The following is a 15,103-nucleotide window of genomic DNA, read 5'->3' as shown; positions in this document are numbered from 1 at the left end:
ATACAGCTTATGTTCTTTAAGGCACAGAAAAATTTTTCAAACCTCCCTTTGAAGACTCATGTTAGCTCAATATTTTGACCTTGATGCCAACCATGAGGGATGGTGGCCCTCCACCTGTTGCTCAACTACAATTCATATACTGGGAGCTACAATTAAAGGCTGAAAGGCTACTGAATGGACAAAACTGGTTTAAACTACCATTACATTTTCGTACTGTAAAACATTTTATTAATGCTGGACTTATTTTTAGGCCCAAATGGCAACAACAGAACCAGAATGGACTGAAGGGCCCATGATGTAGTACCCAGAAGCAGGAATTAGCCAATCAGAGCATTAGATCAGTCATAAAACCAGACCAAGATGTGAACAGAGCTCTAATCAAACAACAGAACAATTGAATATGTTATATTATGTAATGGAGTTTGGACATGTAACTTTTACCTATCGCGAGATCATACTCAGTGCCATTTTGTGTCAGTAACCTTGCCTTTGCTCCCAGCTCCACCTTGTCCTGCACTTGGGCACAAAGCACTGCACACCAGTTACCTGTGTCTTGATTGTTCTAAAATGAGTTTTGTCATTTGATTGTCAATGGGCTCCTTTTCCTCCTAGCCACCAAGGCTTCCATATGCATTATTTAGGGGTGCTGGCACTCCATCACATATAACAGTAGGCTATAATGCCACTTCTAGGTAGTATTAACCCAAGAATGGGAAGGATCTGGTTGTAGTTTATCATGGACCTAGCTGGCTGTGCTCTTATTACTGTAATACTTCCTTAGCCACCTCATGGAATGGTCACTTGCAGAGGCAATTTACAGCTGGAAGAACAGAGCTGTCATTATTATGATCAGCATGTTACAGTGCGTACTAGGCAGCTGTGCCTCACAGAGCTCTTGTTAGCTGTTATTAATATCACCAGCTGTCCCAGTATAATGCTATGCTTAGAATTACTCTTGGTTCGAGGCTAAAGAAGTTTTAACACTCCAGCTGCCTAACATCCTTTGCTTGACATCTGAATCTCTTGTTAGCACTGTATCTTTTATAATTGATTTTTAAGCGATATTGAGCTGCCTCTTGTATGTTTGTATGTAATCTGTATGCATAAACTATACAGCTTTCTATTTTATTGCCGAATATACAGTATTATTGCTCTTTAAATACATTTAGATCATTTAAATAATCATTTTTTGCATACCGCTTTCTTTACTTAGCGATTTAACCTAAGACTGTGAGATGCTTAAAAATGGCTTTTCCTACCTCTGTCCAAGCATAATACTATAATACAGTTGTTGCTTTTTTGGGTGGTCTGGGAATGCTAATTTATGGTGCATTATATAGTAGAGCGCCTTTCAATTGATTTGCAGGGTAAATTGAACAGAACATTTGCATTTGGTATATCAGTATCTTTTACATACAGGAAACATTTAAAACTGCAGATTGTCTTTCAGTAATTCTAATTTGACTGGCATTGTTGCCCTTACAATACATATTGTAAGGTGGCAGCAAGAAAAGAATCAGTAAATGAAGTATTTGGGATTAGTGCAGTGGTCCCCAACCAGTGGCTTGCAAACAACATGTTGCTCCCCAACCCCTTGGATGTTGATGCCAGTGGCCTCAAATCAGGTGCTCAGTTTTGAATTCCTATTTGCAGGCAAGTTTTGGTTGCATAAAAATCAGGTTTACTGCCAAACAGAGCCTTCTGTAGGCTGCCAGTCCACATAGGGACTACCAAATAGCCAATCAAAGCTCTAATTTGGCATAATTGCTCTTATTTTTCATGCTTGTGTTGCTCCCCAACACTTTTTCCCATTTGAATGTTGGGGACCCCTGGTCTAGTGTATGATGAGCAGGCTTGTGGCTTATCTAAATAATACACACTGCCTATGGATAACGGACTCTGGAGATATGAGTGAGCCTTTCTAAAACTGCTTGGAATAAAATAAGCTGGAAACTAGTTACTTCTTACTTGTTGAACTGTGCATTTATTATTGGGTATCTGCAGAAGTGTCCAATGTCCACCCAAGGAGGCCTAATTTAGCAAATTTGATAGGCTAAGAGTGGGATATCTAATTAAAGTCATAAATGGAAAAAAATGTAATTAGAAAAATCCCCAAATTTCTATTTTTTCAATGAAATATGCTTTATCAGACAGTTATACACTGTGCATTTTCAGAATCAACTACAATATATTGAGGAAGAAGTAATTTGTTGTTTGGCTTGTTTGTGTTGTCCTACATACATACAATTTTGTACCCGATATCTATCAATATAAAAAAGCCCCTTTATATGAGCCTTTATAAGTTTCCAGTTTAGTTACCACTCACTGTTAGAGATCTAAACAAAGCGTATGGTTGTCCCAGCTTCAGCGATCAAACTGACAATTTAATTTTCAGTGGCAGAATTAGGAACATAATAAGGGTTTTGCAGCTGTGCATTAGTGACCCCTGTCCCTGGTTACAATTTGTTTTGTCTATAGCCTAACTAGCTTTAGTTAAATATGGCCTCTATTGCTCAGCTGTTTTGGTAGCATAATATTAATGTATAGTAACATTAGATGAATGCCTGATAATGCAATGCTTAAGTAATTAAGTATATATATATATATATATATATACGGTAATCATATTTCTTCCATAAATATTCATATTTAATTCAGCAAAATCCCATAAAGTCACATAAATAAACAGATGCAGATTTCCAAGCATTTAGCAGAAAACAACAGCAAAAATCTTTCTATGACCCATAGGTAGGTAAGTATTACCATCTCATTTATTTGAAATTACACATGTATTGCATCCTCATCCGCCATAGTTATTATTGGTAATTAGTTCAGATACATGCTGCAGGCTTCAATACTGCGCAGCCATGCTATATACCCCTGAATCTCTTGTTATTTAGCCACACAGAATGTGGATTCAGATAAAGAGGCATTCAGATAAACTAAAATGTGTTTGTTCAGGTATTTGAAATAAACTGATGATCAAATTGAAGAATCGTGCTGCAAATAATGCACAATATGAAAACACTGGTTTATCATTCTGGCTATATGTAATAGCCAGGGGTCCTGTGCAATTCTCTTTTCCACAGAAGAAGACAGAATGAAAACAACATTTTGAAACCCCTTAAATCACTTTGTAAATCACCTTAGAACCACTGGCTTTACACTTCTTTCACTCACTTCCTTTACCATATCAGGAGGACCCTAAGAACCCCAATACTCCAATATGTTAACTGTCTCTGCCTTATAGGTTGGCATAGGCTGACAAGGTTCCCTGCCCGTACCCAACTGCATGGCCTTATAATCTGCCTCTTGTACTTGGTACTTTATATTATTGCAATGATAGCAAATAAGAGTCATTTATGCAGTCTTTGCATAGGGTACATTTTCTTCTAGAAAACCAAGCAAGAAATTCAACACTCTTCAGAGGGTATAGCCTGTGAACTGTTAATTTGGGGCACTCCGAAGCCAGCTTGTACTCTTGGCATATGTGGGCGAGGAAAAAAAATGCTAGCCAACACATGGCAGATATTTGCTATCCATCACCACATCAAAGCAAGCTGCACATGTGAGCAATAAGGTCAAGGGCGTTTGTGGAATATCTCAATTTGCATGCCTGATACGTTGGGACAAGTATTTAGACACAGTGATTGAAATGTTTGCTTATCAAAATGAAAAAGCTTTTCTTTAAAGATGTGGAATACATTAATGAATTTCAGACTGGTACAATTCTATTCTTGCAGAGATTCCGAACCACTGACCTTGCAGCTGTCTGATGAAATACAATTGCCAACACAAAGCAGTTCTTAAAGCGAAAATGCTTTTTTAATTGTGCATTTATTTTCTGTTTTTTTGGCTGCAGTTCTGCTTTATGTTATTTTAGTATTGTAAACCCCCTCATGTCTAACCAAGGGCTTCTACTAAGCCCTATAACACTATTTTCATGCAGTTTTAAACTGTTTAAACTGTGATCAAAGCCTTAGATTCTGGTATGAAAGAACCATTTTGGATCATCTAGCATACACAATTGCAGTGAGTCCATCAAGTCTACCAGGCCATACTAGTGTTTTTGTTGATGTTTTTACTTTCATTTTACTTCTCACTGCATAGTACAAGTGCTGCAAGAAACAAAGAAAATATCATATGTATGCTTATGCCATATACCAACAAGGCAACATGAACGTTCATTTTTTAAAGTCTGGGTGGCCTTATTGTCTTTGTAGAAGATAAAGTAGATATTTTATTATAAAATGAACAGTTTCTAGCTTACATATCTTAGTTCGCCAGTCTAGCAATAATCTTGAAAAAGAGAAAGCCAGAGTCAGAGCCAGAGTGATAACTAAGGTAAAAATTCTTTTGTCCGGTCCTGTAGCAGAAACATGCTAGAATTAATGTATCTTGGAAAATATAATATGATTTGAATGAGGCTAAACTATCACAACACGATACAGAGCTTAACAACACCAGCATTGCTTCTAATATCTTGCTGACTGTATGCCCATAAATTAGAGTTTGTGTTCACAGGTCTGAGCAAGTGCTGAATTATACATGTGCATGTATTCTTTTCTGTGATCTCTGCAATTTGCTCCGGGCACTGGTTATCAGGGCACTTGACTGGCACCAACACTAGTAAGTGTAACTCAACAAGTGGGGGCAGAAACATTCTCATCTCATCCAACATTATCATCAAGTAACTTATATAATAATGCTGTAGAGATCTCGAAAAATGTGTCACACAACTTGTGCATCCTAGATATTAAGTAAAGGTTTAATAGGTTAAATGAAGAAATAGAATATCTTCTCTTATTGTTTTTCGCTCTTATGAACTCCTTTACAACTCAGAACAGGCTTTTAGAGTTCTATATAAATTCAAAAGCAATGATGCATATAAAAACCTTGCACAAACCAATCAATGAAATTAGAGGTTAGTTTGTGTCATTTTCCCATAAACAACCAAGAAAACCCACAACGTGCATTGCAGGTCTAAGTGCCACCTACATTATATTATGTATCCACAACGGTATATCTGTAGTAATAAGTCAAATAAACTGGACTTGCTTTTTCTTCAAGACGTTTCGCCAGTCATCCTACTGGCTTTCTCATTCTGAAGTCCAGTTGATTTGATTCATTACTACAGATATACCATGACCTGTATGTATGAGAATCTTCAGAAACGTATCCACAACAGTGCATTATACAGTATCCCAAAGCACCAAAGTAAAAAAAAAAAATCGCTTGGCAAAAACTGCTATTCGGCAAACAATATGCCATCGCACAATAGCTGCCAACAGAATGCACAGTGCCACCAGAAAGACACCATAGGAATCATTAATTATATGTACAAGTGCAAACACTGGAGCACTAATGGGCACATAGCAAGGAGCAGAGTACAGTGCTCACGGGGACAAAGGAAGCCTTACCACCTGGCATTGAGCAGGCAATAATTAATGTACTAGTATCCAGAGTGATTTGTGTCCCCTGGTGCTTATTCCTTGCATTGTATACAACACAACATTGTATGGAAGAGTACCTCCAGATATTAATCACATATTGTGCTCTTTAAGTGCATATTCCTCCATGGGTTTAGCTGTGCTTGTAGTATTCCCCATTCTCCTTGAACAGTTTATCACATTACCAACAAAAGAGCCAATTATAAAAAAGCCAATTATAATTATATAATTATTATCATTCTTTATATAGTGCCAAGTATTCTGCAGCGTTGTACAGAGTTTATAAATCACATCAGTTTCTGCCCTTGTGGAGCTTACACTCTATATTCCCTATCACATACACACACAAGTGTCTGTTTATCGGAAGCCAATTAAAAGTCATGTTTATTTCTGAAGTGTCAGAAGAAACCCGAGCATAGGAAGGTTTTTAGATAGTTCCCTAACTGAAATCAAACCATAGACGCCACGCCCTCTATTGTGCTCCTCTGTATATGGCCTTTCTATGGAATGACCTGATATATTACTCACCTAACCCACTCTCAGCAGTGGAGCACCCATCCCACAGTGCTTACAAATAATATACAACAATTATTTAAGAGCCATGTATATTTACATATTTTACCAAGGTGGGGTGGCTTGGGGTTATTTTGCTCAAGTAAATGGGTAATATACACAGTGTTATACTCTAAATTTAAAGTGTCAAAACAGTATATACTATGCCATATATGTAAGTTTAAATTCACTCAGTGTGTGACTGCAATGACTATCACCAATTATCTTGCTTTTTTCAGTTGGGTTCATACGATAAAACTTCTGATATACCTAATACAAATGAATAAACAGCAAAAATTTCAATGGAATAAAAACCACAACATTTATTGGCTCAAATAAATACAACAAAAACTAACATATAAATCATACTATACCAAAAACGACAGGTGCATCCCAGTGCCTCATACCACCCACTCTCCTAACGCGTTTCGCGCTGTATGGCGCTTCATCAGAGGAGGTGTGGTGTGCTCGTGTCACTTCCCTTATATACCCTTAACCTTTAATTTGCACAATGTGCAGGGTTACTATCAAACCCTGTAACAAGCTTGTAATATATCACAAACTTAAAATATCCATAATTGTGGGTTTTTAACAATCCCTGCCCATAGCATAAATCATATATTTACCTAATACACAACACCTACCATTTTACAGAGGTGTCTTTATCCTGCATAAGGCCCAATGCTTCTGTTTTTGGTCAGATTCATGGGGATAATCACAATGGCAAACAAAAGAGAATACAAGATTCATAACAATGTCAAAGCTTACAGACAGCATCTGGGTTTTAATGGGTATCTATTGCATAAGTAATCGATTGTAATCACCCCTTACTAGCGGCTTGAGAGGCAGGCCTGTTGCTTGGTCTGGTGAAGGGCAGCTGGCCTGCAGACATGCCTTAAAGGGGTTGTTCAATTTTGAGTTAACTTTTAGTATGATGTAGTCAAGTGAGTAGTAATCTGTTACAATTTGCAGTTAGTCTTTATTTTATATTATTTGGGTTTTTTTCTCACTATTTGTCCAGCAACTTTCCAGTTTGGAATTTCAGCAGTTAACTAGGTGCTGGGGTTTAAAATACCTTAGCAATCAGGGAGTGATTTAAATGAGAGACCGATATATTTATAGAAATAAAAAAGTAACTGTTGGGGGTCCGTGACTCTTATTTGAAACTTGGAGCCCCCCTAAAAAGTTTAGCCTTAGCCTATAAGTTTCACCAATATCCTAAGCATTTACATTTTTTTGGGTTCTTTTGTTCTGCTCTTTTTTTTCTGTTTACCTTTTATAAAATTACCCCAAAAAACTAGAACCCTTTATACTCCCCTGGCCATCAGGAATAGATATTCCTATTGATGGAAGCAGTCCCCATATTGCTGCTGTCATAGCTCACACGGGTGTCGGCCTGCACAGTGCATGTTGAAGCAGTAAAAGCCATGTTGCCTGAAGCAATCTGGTGTGCTGCAGTTTGTTTATTCTTTAGATTTTTAATGAGGTGGGACAGCATAAAAAAGATATAAATATTTCAGGCTGAAATGCTGTTGGGCGTAACCCTCATAAAACGTGATGTAATATAATTACAGTTCTGAAGTTCTCAGGCAGGTCATAGGATGTTTAAAGCTTCTTGTAAGCTGACAGATAAAAAGCTTTGATCTGGAATGCACCACTATAGAAGGGCAAAGGCACAGTGCTGAAATCTTTCCCTTTACTGGAAAACAGACATCTTGCCTTATATAAGTAATGACGTAGGAGAAGTGTTTCTGTTGCTGCAAACCATCTTTAGCCTGATTTTGTAGGACTATCTCAAAGAGCTCTCAGATTTTTTTTTGAGGGAGGAATCACTCAGTTTTAACCCTTACCCCTCTCATTTTTACCACACACAGTCAACCAATAAAGACAAAGCAATGAATACAAATCACATTGCTTAAAGAAAATAACACAGTGTTAGATTGACTGCTAAGTACTACTGGGCAGTGGCTCATACTACACATTTCATACATGTATCAGACCCAGTTCTAGTATAAGCCACTGCACATGTGACAGTAACACTAGTTGCTCTGTTTAACTTTGTGTTCCAGTAAAGTGAATTAGAACCTAAACTGCAGGTACAAGGGCCAACTGTAATATATGCTTTAAAGGGTACAGAGGCAACTTTATACATTTTTATGCAAAATTGCTAGACTGTTGTGTTAAAGAAGGCATTGACACCTTTAGAATTTTTTTGGTCCCAGGCACAATGCTACAAGTTGTTCCTTACACAGTAACTGCAATGCTACTAAGTGCTTGAAAAGACTTTGAATCTGGGCATAGAAACTGGCATCATAAAGGCCAACTGATAGAACAACTGGTTTTTATACAGCTCTGATGGTGCCAGTTACACCAGTAACAAAATAAAAATGTCATTTACCACTCAATTACCACTGTTTTACTGTTTGCTTAAAGTCACTCAGATTACTCTTCTGACCACTTGCAATTTTCTTGAATTTTATTTAACGATTTAAAAAGTTCTTAGAACTATTTTGTAGTGATAAGTAATATTTTTGCCAGGTATAAATTCACAACAAAATTCTACATTTCACCATCAGCAAATATTTTTACAAAACCGCAGAAAAACATCCCTGTGAAATGATGAAGATTTGCCCATCGCTTTTTCTGCTGTTAAATTCGAATTTTATGCTCAGTATCCCCCTCTCACGACTGTTCAGACAACTGTGCCAGTTAATCTCCTGTGAGAAAACATTCTGCCTGTAGCTCCCTGAGTCCACTTGCAAAGTTACAGCTGTGCTCCCCTCCAGCCTAGCAAAGCTTCCAGGAAGTCAGATGTTTCATTTTCTGTTATATATGACACGTTGTTTAACAAAAACACTGAATTAAACACCCTTTTTTAATTCCTGCAGCCATATGATAAGAAATAGCACACTGAGCTATCAAAGAACTGCAGTAAAAAAGGCTATGGTAAAGGCTATACAACTGGTTTTATAAGGTCTAACAAGCAGGGCCCATTTTAACCTCCTGTATTGCTCAGTGTTTGTATGTCATTTGATTGTTTCATATGCAGAAACTTCTGTTGTACAGTGCTGCACAATACATTGATAATCTATTAAAACATGTGATATTAATATTATACTGAAATTGTACTGCCTTGCCATGCTTTTCTTTTAATTTCACATCAGTAAGAACGTCAAATGGCATTATCTGTCCACTAGATGGCACTGTGTGTATAGTGAATTCACACTGCAGGCCAGGCAACCTGCCTTTACTAAACAGTGTTACAGGTTGTATTTTTCTCTGCCAATACATTATTACTTCACATGTCTTAAATTACTGTAGACAACTGTCACTTACTAAAGTGCACAAATTATTCAGCACAGTACAAAGTAATGCAATGCTTACAGGCTTGCCACCTTAGTGGTATTTTACTGGGCTGGTAGTAAAAATGATGCATGAAAGAAAGGCTGATATTTTTTTCCAGAAAGGTAGTTGGCAACCTCAAATGTTTGGTGTAAATTAGCAAAATCACAATACAACATGCATTAATGCAGAGTAATGTGCAAGAGTGTTCATCTCTGGAAATTGCTAGCAGGTATTAAAAAGGTAGAAGAAAGTTACAAAATTTGGAGCCATTAACAAGAAATATATAACACAAAAAAACTTATTCTAGACAGTAAAACAATAAGGGTGTGATTATTTTTTTTTAAAAAGTTTTGCAAGAACTGAACTGTCCTGAACTCGGTTGAAATGCCTGTTCCACTCAGCTGGAGTTCTTCTAAGAGCTGGTAAACCATTGGATGCCTGGTTTGACATTACATCCCTTTCCTCATATTTCACTGGCTAATAGGCTCCATCAGGGCACTGTCTTGGCAGTACCTTGATGTTAGTCTCGCTCTTTACCATTCATTGATTCTTTATGTGTTCTGTCAAGGGGTGTCTTTAGTCACTTCCCCCTCAATACTCCTACACAAGCCTCTTGTAGTGGCTAGATCTTTGTTGCTCACTCTGCACAACTCTGTTTCATGCTGCCCAAATTCTCAAACATGAGCTGAGATAATGGAGAAAGCAGAATGGAAACACAAAAGGGAAGATGAAATAAAATAATAAAAAAAATAGAACATGGTGGGGGAAATGAGAGAAGTTTGCACTCTGAAAATAATTTGCTCACCTAAATCGATACTGACACTGGAAATGTATACCTTTTTACATGTCACAGCACAGGCTTTCCATGCTCTTTATAATTTTGCCATAAATTGTATTAGCCTGATACTTTTAAATTATCTATCTGTTCCCCCATGTTCCTCTATGAGGGGGCCGCCATATTTATGCTGCAGTAGGCTGTTAGCATTAGAAGCTATAACTGACAGGCTGAGAAGGGACAGGTTGGCAAAACAGTCAGGTTTAGGGACTTCATGTAACAATTACTTATAAAAGTAGCTCTAACAGTGAAAATGATCAATGTGACCTGTAGGTAACTTTTTATGTACATTCATATTTTGAAGAGTAGTTTCTTAGAGTCAGTATCACTTTGTCTGCAGTGAGCTGACCCATGCTTTCTTAGGGCGAAGACACACAGGGGCGATTAATCCGCGCGTCACAATGCCCCCCGCGTGTCTTCGCCCTTAAGCCACAGTACTGTAACCATTGAGACACTGCTCTTTATATTCTTGCAGATACAGTGTATATCATATAGATTATCTAGATCAGATATATGTATCAGAAATATCTATCTCATTTTTAAAGTCTCAATTATCTCATTTAATAAATGCAGCAGAAATCATTGCTTATTGTTTAAATTTTCAGTAAAATTATACTTTTCAAGGATTAGTTTGTTTTATTTCATTAATTTATTTTGTGCTAGCTTCCTCAGTAAGGCAAATCATGTTTGAAGAAGACTGCATTTTAACTGTGGATTCAGATGCTAATTTGTACCAAAAATTGTATTCATTCATCATATTAGAACTTCATGGTAATGTGTACACAAGTTGCATAGAGATTCAGCTAACTGCAATAATTGAATATGATAAGACAGATCTTTTTAATATATCTTGTTATTTTCTGTGTTTTAGGTTCAGTCCTCACACAGTGAAGAATGGTTTAAAGATCCATTCAAGCCACCAGGAAGGAAAAACCAGAGGCTCAGAACCTGTTATTAATCAGATCATTGACAAGTTAAACCATATTAATCAGGTTGGTAATAGAACCATATATATGTATGCAGTAACAAGATGGTTTTGGTGTAATGTCAGAAGGGAAGGTTTGATGCTTGCAAGAAATCTGTGCTACCAGCAGGCGACAAGTCTCCTGAAAATATCTTAGCTCTGGGGTCAGTGTGAATTGCAGGTGGATATGAATTGCGTAACTACTGGATATTGCTTGTTACATTTTCCAGGGGTTACAGATTTCTCATGGGCTACAAATCTCCAAAAACGTGACTGTTTAAAACCCAGTGCACCAAAATTGCATTATTCTGTTTATTTTTACAATTTATAAAACTTGAAGTATAAAATAACTAGGCAATTGAAAGTAAACCTCCCTATTGACTAATATAGAAGCTCTCCAGGTTTTGGTTGCTACATTTTTATATTTGAGTTTCAGATTTTTTCAAATCTCTAAAAAAACATCAAATGTGCAGTAGTATATTCTTGAATTATGGAAAAATGTGCCAGTACCAAATATATTTAGTTAAATAGACACAAAGGAGTACAATACAGAATTTAGAAATTACAAGGCCAAAACTGGCCCTAACAGTAAGGAAACCCCATAAGCCATATATTTATGGAAAGTATACATTCTAACAAATTTAAAGTTTATATGCTAAAGATAGCGATTTTTAAAACATTTCTAAAATTTGTCCCAAAGCTTACAGTTTACAGCATATTGTATCCCACATATCTGAGTAGCAAAGATAAAACATTATAAATATATTGTTAGAGATACAAGCAGTAAGAACACTGTTTAGTGTATTTTCCTCCATGGTTAAAGGTGTGATACATGTAGCACCAGGGAAAATGCCTGGTTTAGCAGCAGCTAATGTTGTTTTCATGCAAATGGTTAGGGAAAAGCTGGATAGGTGAGTCCTGGAGTAAATGTAGGGTTAATAGGATAGGTCCTCCATTCCATACTCCAGTTTAGTATGTTGATTTGGCCAGCTGTAGGGAGCTACCTGATTAGGCTGCAGGTGAGCAGCAAATGAAAGGGCTGTGGGATTACACAGAGAGAGGAGTGAGAGGTGATTGGTGTTTTAAGGCTGGGGACTCAGAGGGGTTCACTCTCAGAGTGGGGTACAGGGCACGAAGGCTGCCTGCCTGTGTTAGGAACTCCCAGAGGGGCTGGGGTGTCACCTGCCACTGCAAGGAGTAGAGGGAACCGTGACCATGTGTTTGAGTGCCGGAACATTGAGGCTTGGTGAGAAGCCTAAGTGTGCCAGAAGCTGGTATCCCAGGAGGGTAGAGACAGCAGGGCTGAGTGAGTAGCCCAGAGTGTTCACGAGTGAGAGAGTCACCGTGGATGTGTGATGGGGATAGTGAGAAGCCCTGGGAAAAAGGTTCCAGTGTGTGAGAGTTACCCTGGAAGGTGAGAGCCCGGAAGCAGGGACAAATAATAACCATGTTTGATGAACTGTTTATGAACTGACTTTTATGTTTGTGTTGGGAGTTTACCCCAAATAAACCTATGGTTTTGAGAAAGAAACATGATGTCACGTGTTGTGTCCCTGTCTCTTATGCTCCAGATCCTCTGCGTGCCTGCCTACCATTGCTAATTCCCCCAAAATTGCATGTACAGGCAGTCAGCATGTCACAATATACATAAATGTCTTCTAAACAATATGATGCTCAGCATAACTAAACTATGTGGCATAAAATGAAAATATTGCACACAAAATGTTTATGACTTATACATAAGTCACAAAACTGTATACAGGTATGGGATCCCTTATCTGGTAACCCGTTATCCAGAAAGCTCCAAATTACAGAAAGCCTGTCTACCATAGACTCAATTTTTATCAAATAATTCAGAATTTTAAAACTGATTTCCCTTTTCTCTGTAGTAATAAAACAGTACCTTGTAATTGATCCCAACTAAGATATAAATAATCCTGGATGCTAAACATTCCTATTGGGTATGGAGATCCAAATTACGGAATACCCTTGGTCCCGAGCATTCTGGATAATGGGTCCTATACCTGTATATGGTGACAGGACAAGTGTGCTTTTAAGGTTCATGATATAGGCTGCAGGGGATATGCCTTGTGGTAAATGGGTTCATTTTCCCTCTCAGCCAGGTAGCTAAAAGCAGAGCTGCTACTTATGGGCTCTTCGTGTGTGTGTGTGTGTGTGTGTGTGAAACATGGTTGGAAATTCTGGGCGGTCACACCCTGGTTCTAATGCGCATGTGTGGAAAGGAGCTGCAAGAGTATGTGTAAAAATACTGTGAGTGGTTTTGTAGGGGCTTCGGTTGGCTCTCACCCCATAACAGAGAGGGGAAAAACAGGTTTTGTTTTGCAGTGGGGGAAAAAAGCCTAAAACTGCTGATGGTTTTGTCAAGTGAGTGGACTGAGTTGAGTTTTGGCTCTAATTTGGGTGTGTGCAATGGTTTACCCCAAGGACACCACTGGTGTATCTACCATACAGCAGACCCAGTGGCTGCAGGGAGGGGGGGGGACCAGGCTGTGGGGTCTGCAATATGGTTATCTTCCTTCCAAGCAAAATTTGTCACCTGCCTCAGGTAAGCAAGTGGCTGATAGGGAGGGGTTGGAGCCCCCCTGAAGATTTTTTGGGTGGGGGGGGGGGAAGCAGGTTGGCCAGTCATAGTTACGCCACTGACCACAGCCCCTGTAATTGTTACAAACAGTGGAGGATTCTCTGGCATTAAAAAATTAAAAATGGAAACAGGAAATTGAGAGATCAAAAGATACAATAGTTACAGTGTGTGTATATGTGTGTCTGCATTTGTCAAATTAGGATTGTGTGCTATCAATGTGGTAAAGTACCTCACCTGTGTAATTAGACACCAGTGGGCTATAGAAACATGAGGGGGGCACCATGTGGCCTGACAGTTGGCTGGAAGTAGCCTTCCATGGACTGTTTAAGGCCCAGCAAATACATATTTTTCTGTGGCATGATCAGTTGTTTAATCCAGCCCTTCCAGTCCACTATTGGTGGGTAGGTAGATTTTTTTATTTGTGAAGGGATACAGAAAAGCTTCCACTGCAGGAGTAAAATTCCTTACTAATGCACCCATGGCACACCAAGAATTTAAGAGACAAACATAGTGTTTTACAGAAGTTGTGTGTGCTTGGTTTTTGTGGGGCTCATTGCCTGATACAAGCTAAAGGAATGCACTTTTGTACTTAACGAGAAAACATGCCGCCTTTTTTGACTTGAGGTATTAGTGGCTATAAAAACAAATGGTATCAAGAACAGTACTGCTATATAAAATAAAGGTTAAAACTGAATATGATCAAGGGATTTATGTGGGCCATGGCTCGGGGACAAATAGGCAGAATGGATCAGAAACAGCTTTTTATATTCACTTAGATTCAGTGCTCCCATGTCTATGACAAATCTGAGCTCCCTGATGTAATGAAAAATGTATTTCAAATGACTGCGGTGAGTTAGTTAAAACCAAGGCAGCTAATTAGACTTATCAGTCCGACTACTTGCCAATGTAAACTAATGACTCCAGCCTAATAAAGCTAAGAGCCCCCTCATGTATATCTGTGGTCTCAGAAAACAATTACTTTGAAAGTAAAACTACAAACACTTCCTTCCTGCGAAGAAGTCATAAATAACCAAAGCAATTAGAGCATTAAAACCACATGCTGTTAACTGTGATCCCATAGTTCTGATCATTTCCTTTTGGGGCCACTGATAAGTGGAAAATCAGTTTTGTCTCTGGCAGTTCTCCTTTGTGATCCAAAGTGCATTACACTGTAACATCTAAATCTAGTATTTAGCTTAACCTACATAAATCTCTGGTGTGCTAAGGGTCATTCAACAGACCTTGTTAACATGCCTTTCTCACATATTTGGAATCTGCTTGGAATGAACAATTACGAGCATTTTTCCTTTACTGGCTAGGTGATAAAGGATATGACATCTGTGAAGTTTCAAGAA

The 15,103-nt window shown here is 38.2% G+C and overlaps 1 protein-coding gene across 2 annotated transcripts in view; it reads left to right on the top strand.

Annotated features, from left to right (window-relative positions):
* Window positions 1-15,103, top strand: part of gpc3 (glypican 3) — a 243,844-nt gene that overhangs the window by 155,216 nt on the left and 73,525 nt on the right. For both annotated transcript variants that reach the window (XM_002932619.5, XM_031891329.1), the window contains one exon: window positions 11,054-11,174. In XM_002932619.5, the coding sequence (XP_002932665.3) occupies window positions 11,054-11,174 (121 nt within the window). The remainder of the gene's footprint in view (window positions 1-11,053; window positions 11,175-15,103) is intronic.

The sequence above is a fragment of the Xenopus tropicalis genome, chromosome 8 (genome assembly GCF_000004195.4).
Source record: "Xenopus tropicalis strain Nigerian chromosome 8, UCB_Xtro_10.0, whole genome shotgun sequence".
In the NCBI taxonomy this organism is placed as follows: Eukaryota; Metazoa; Chordata; class Amphibia; order Anura; family Pipidae; genus Xenopus; species Xenopus tropicalis.
The sequence above is the reverse complement of the archived record's forward strand: the minus strand, read 5'-3'. Positions and strand labels throughout refer to the sequence as shown.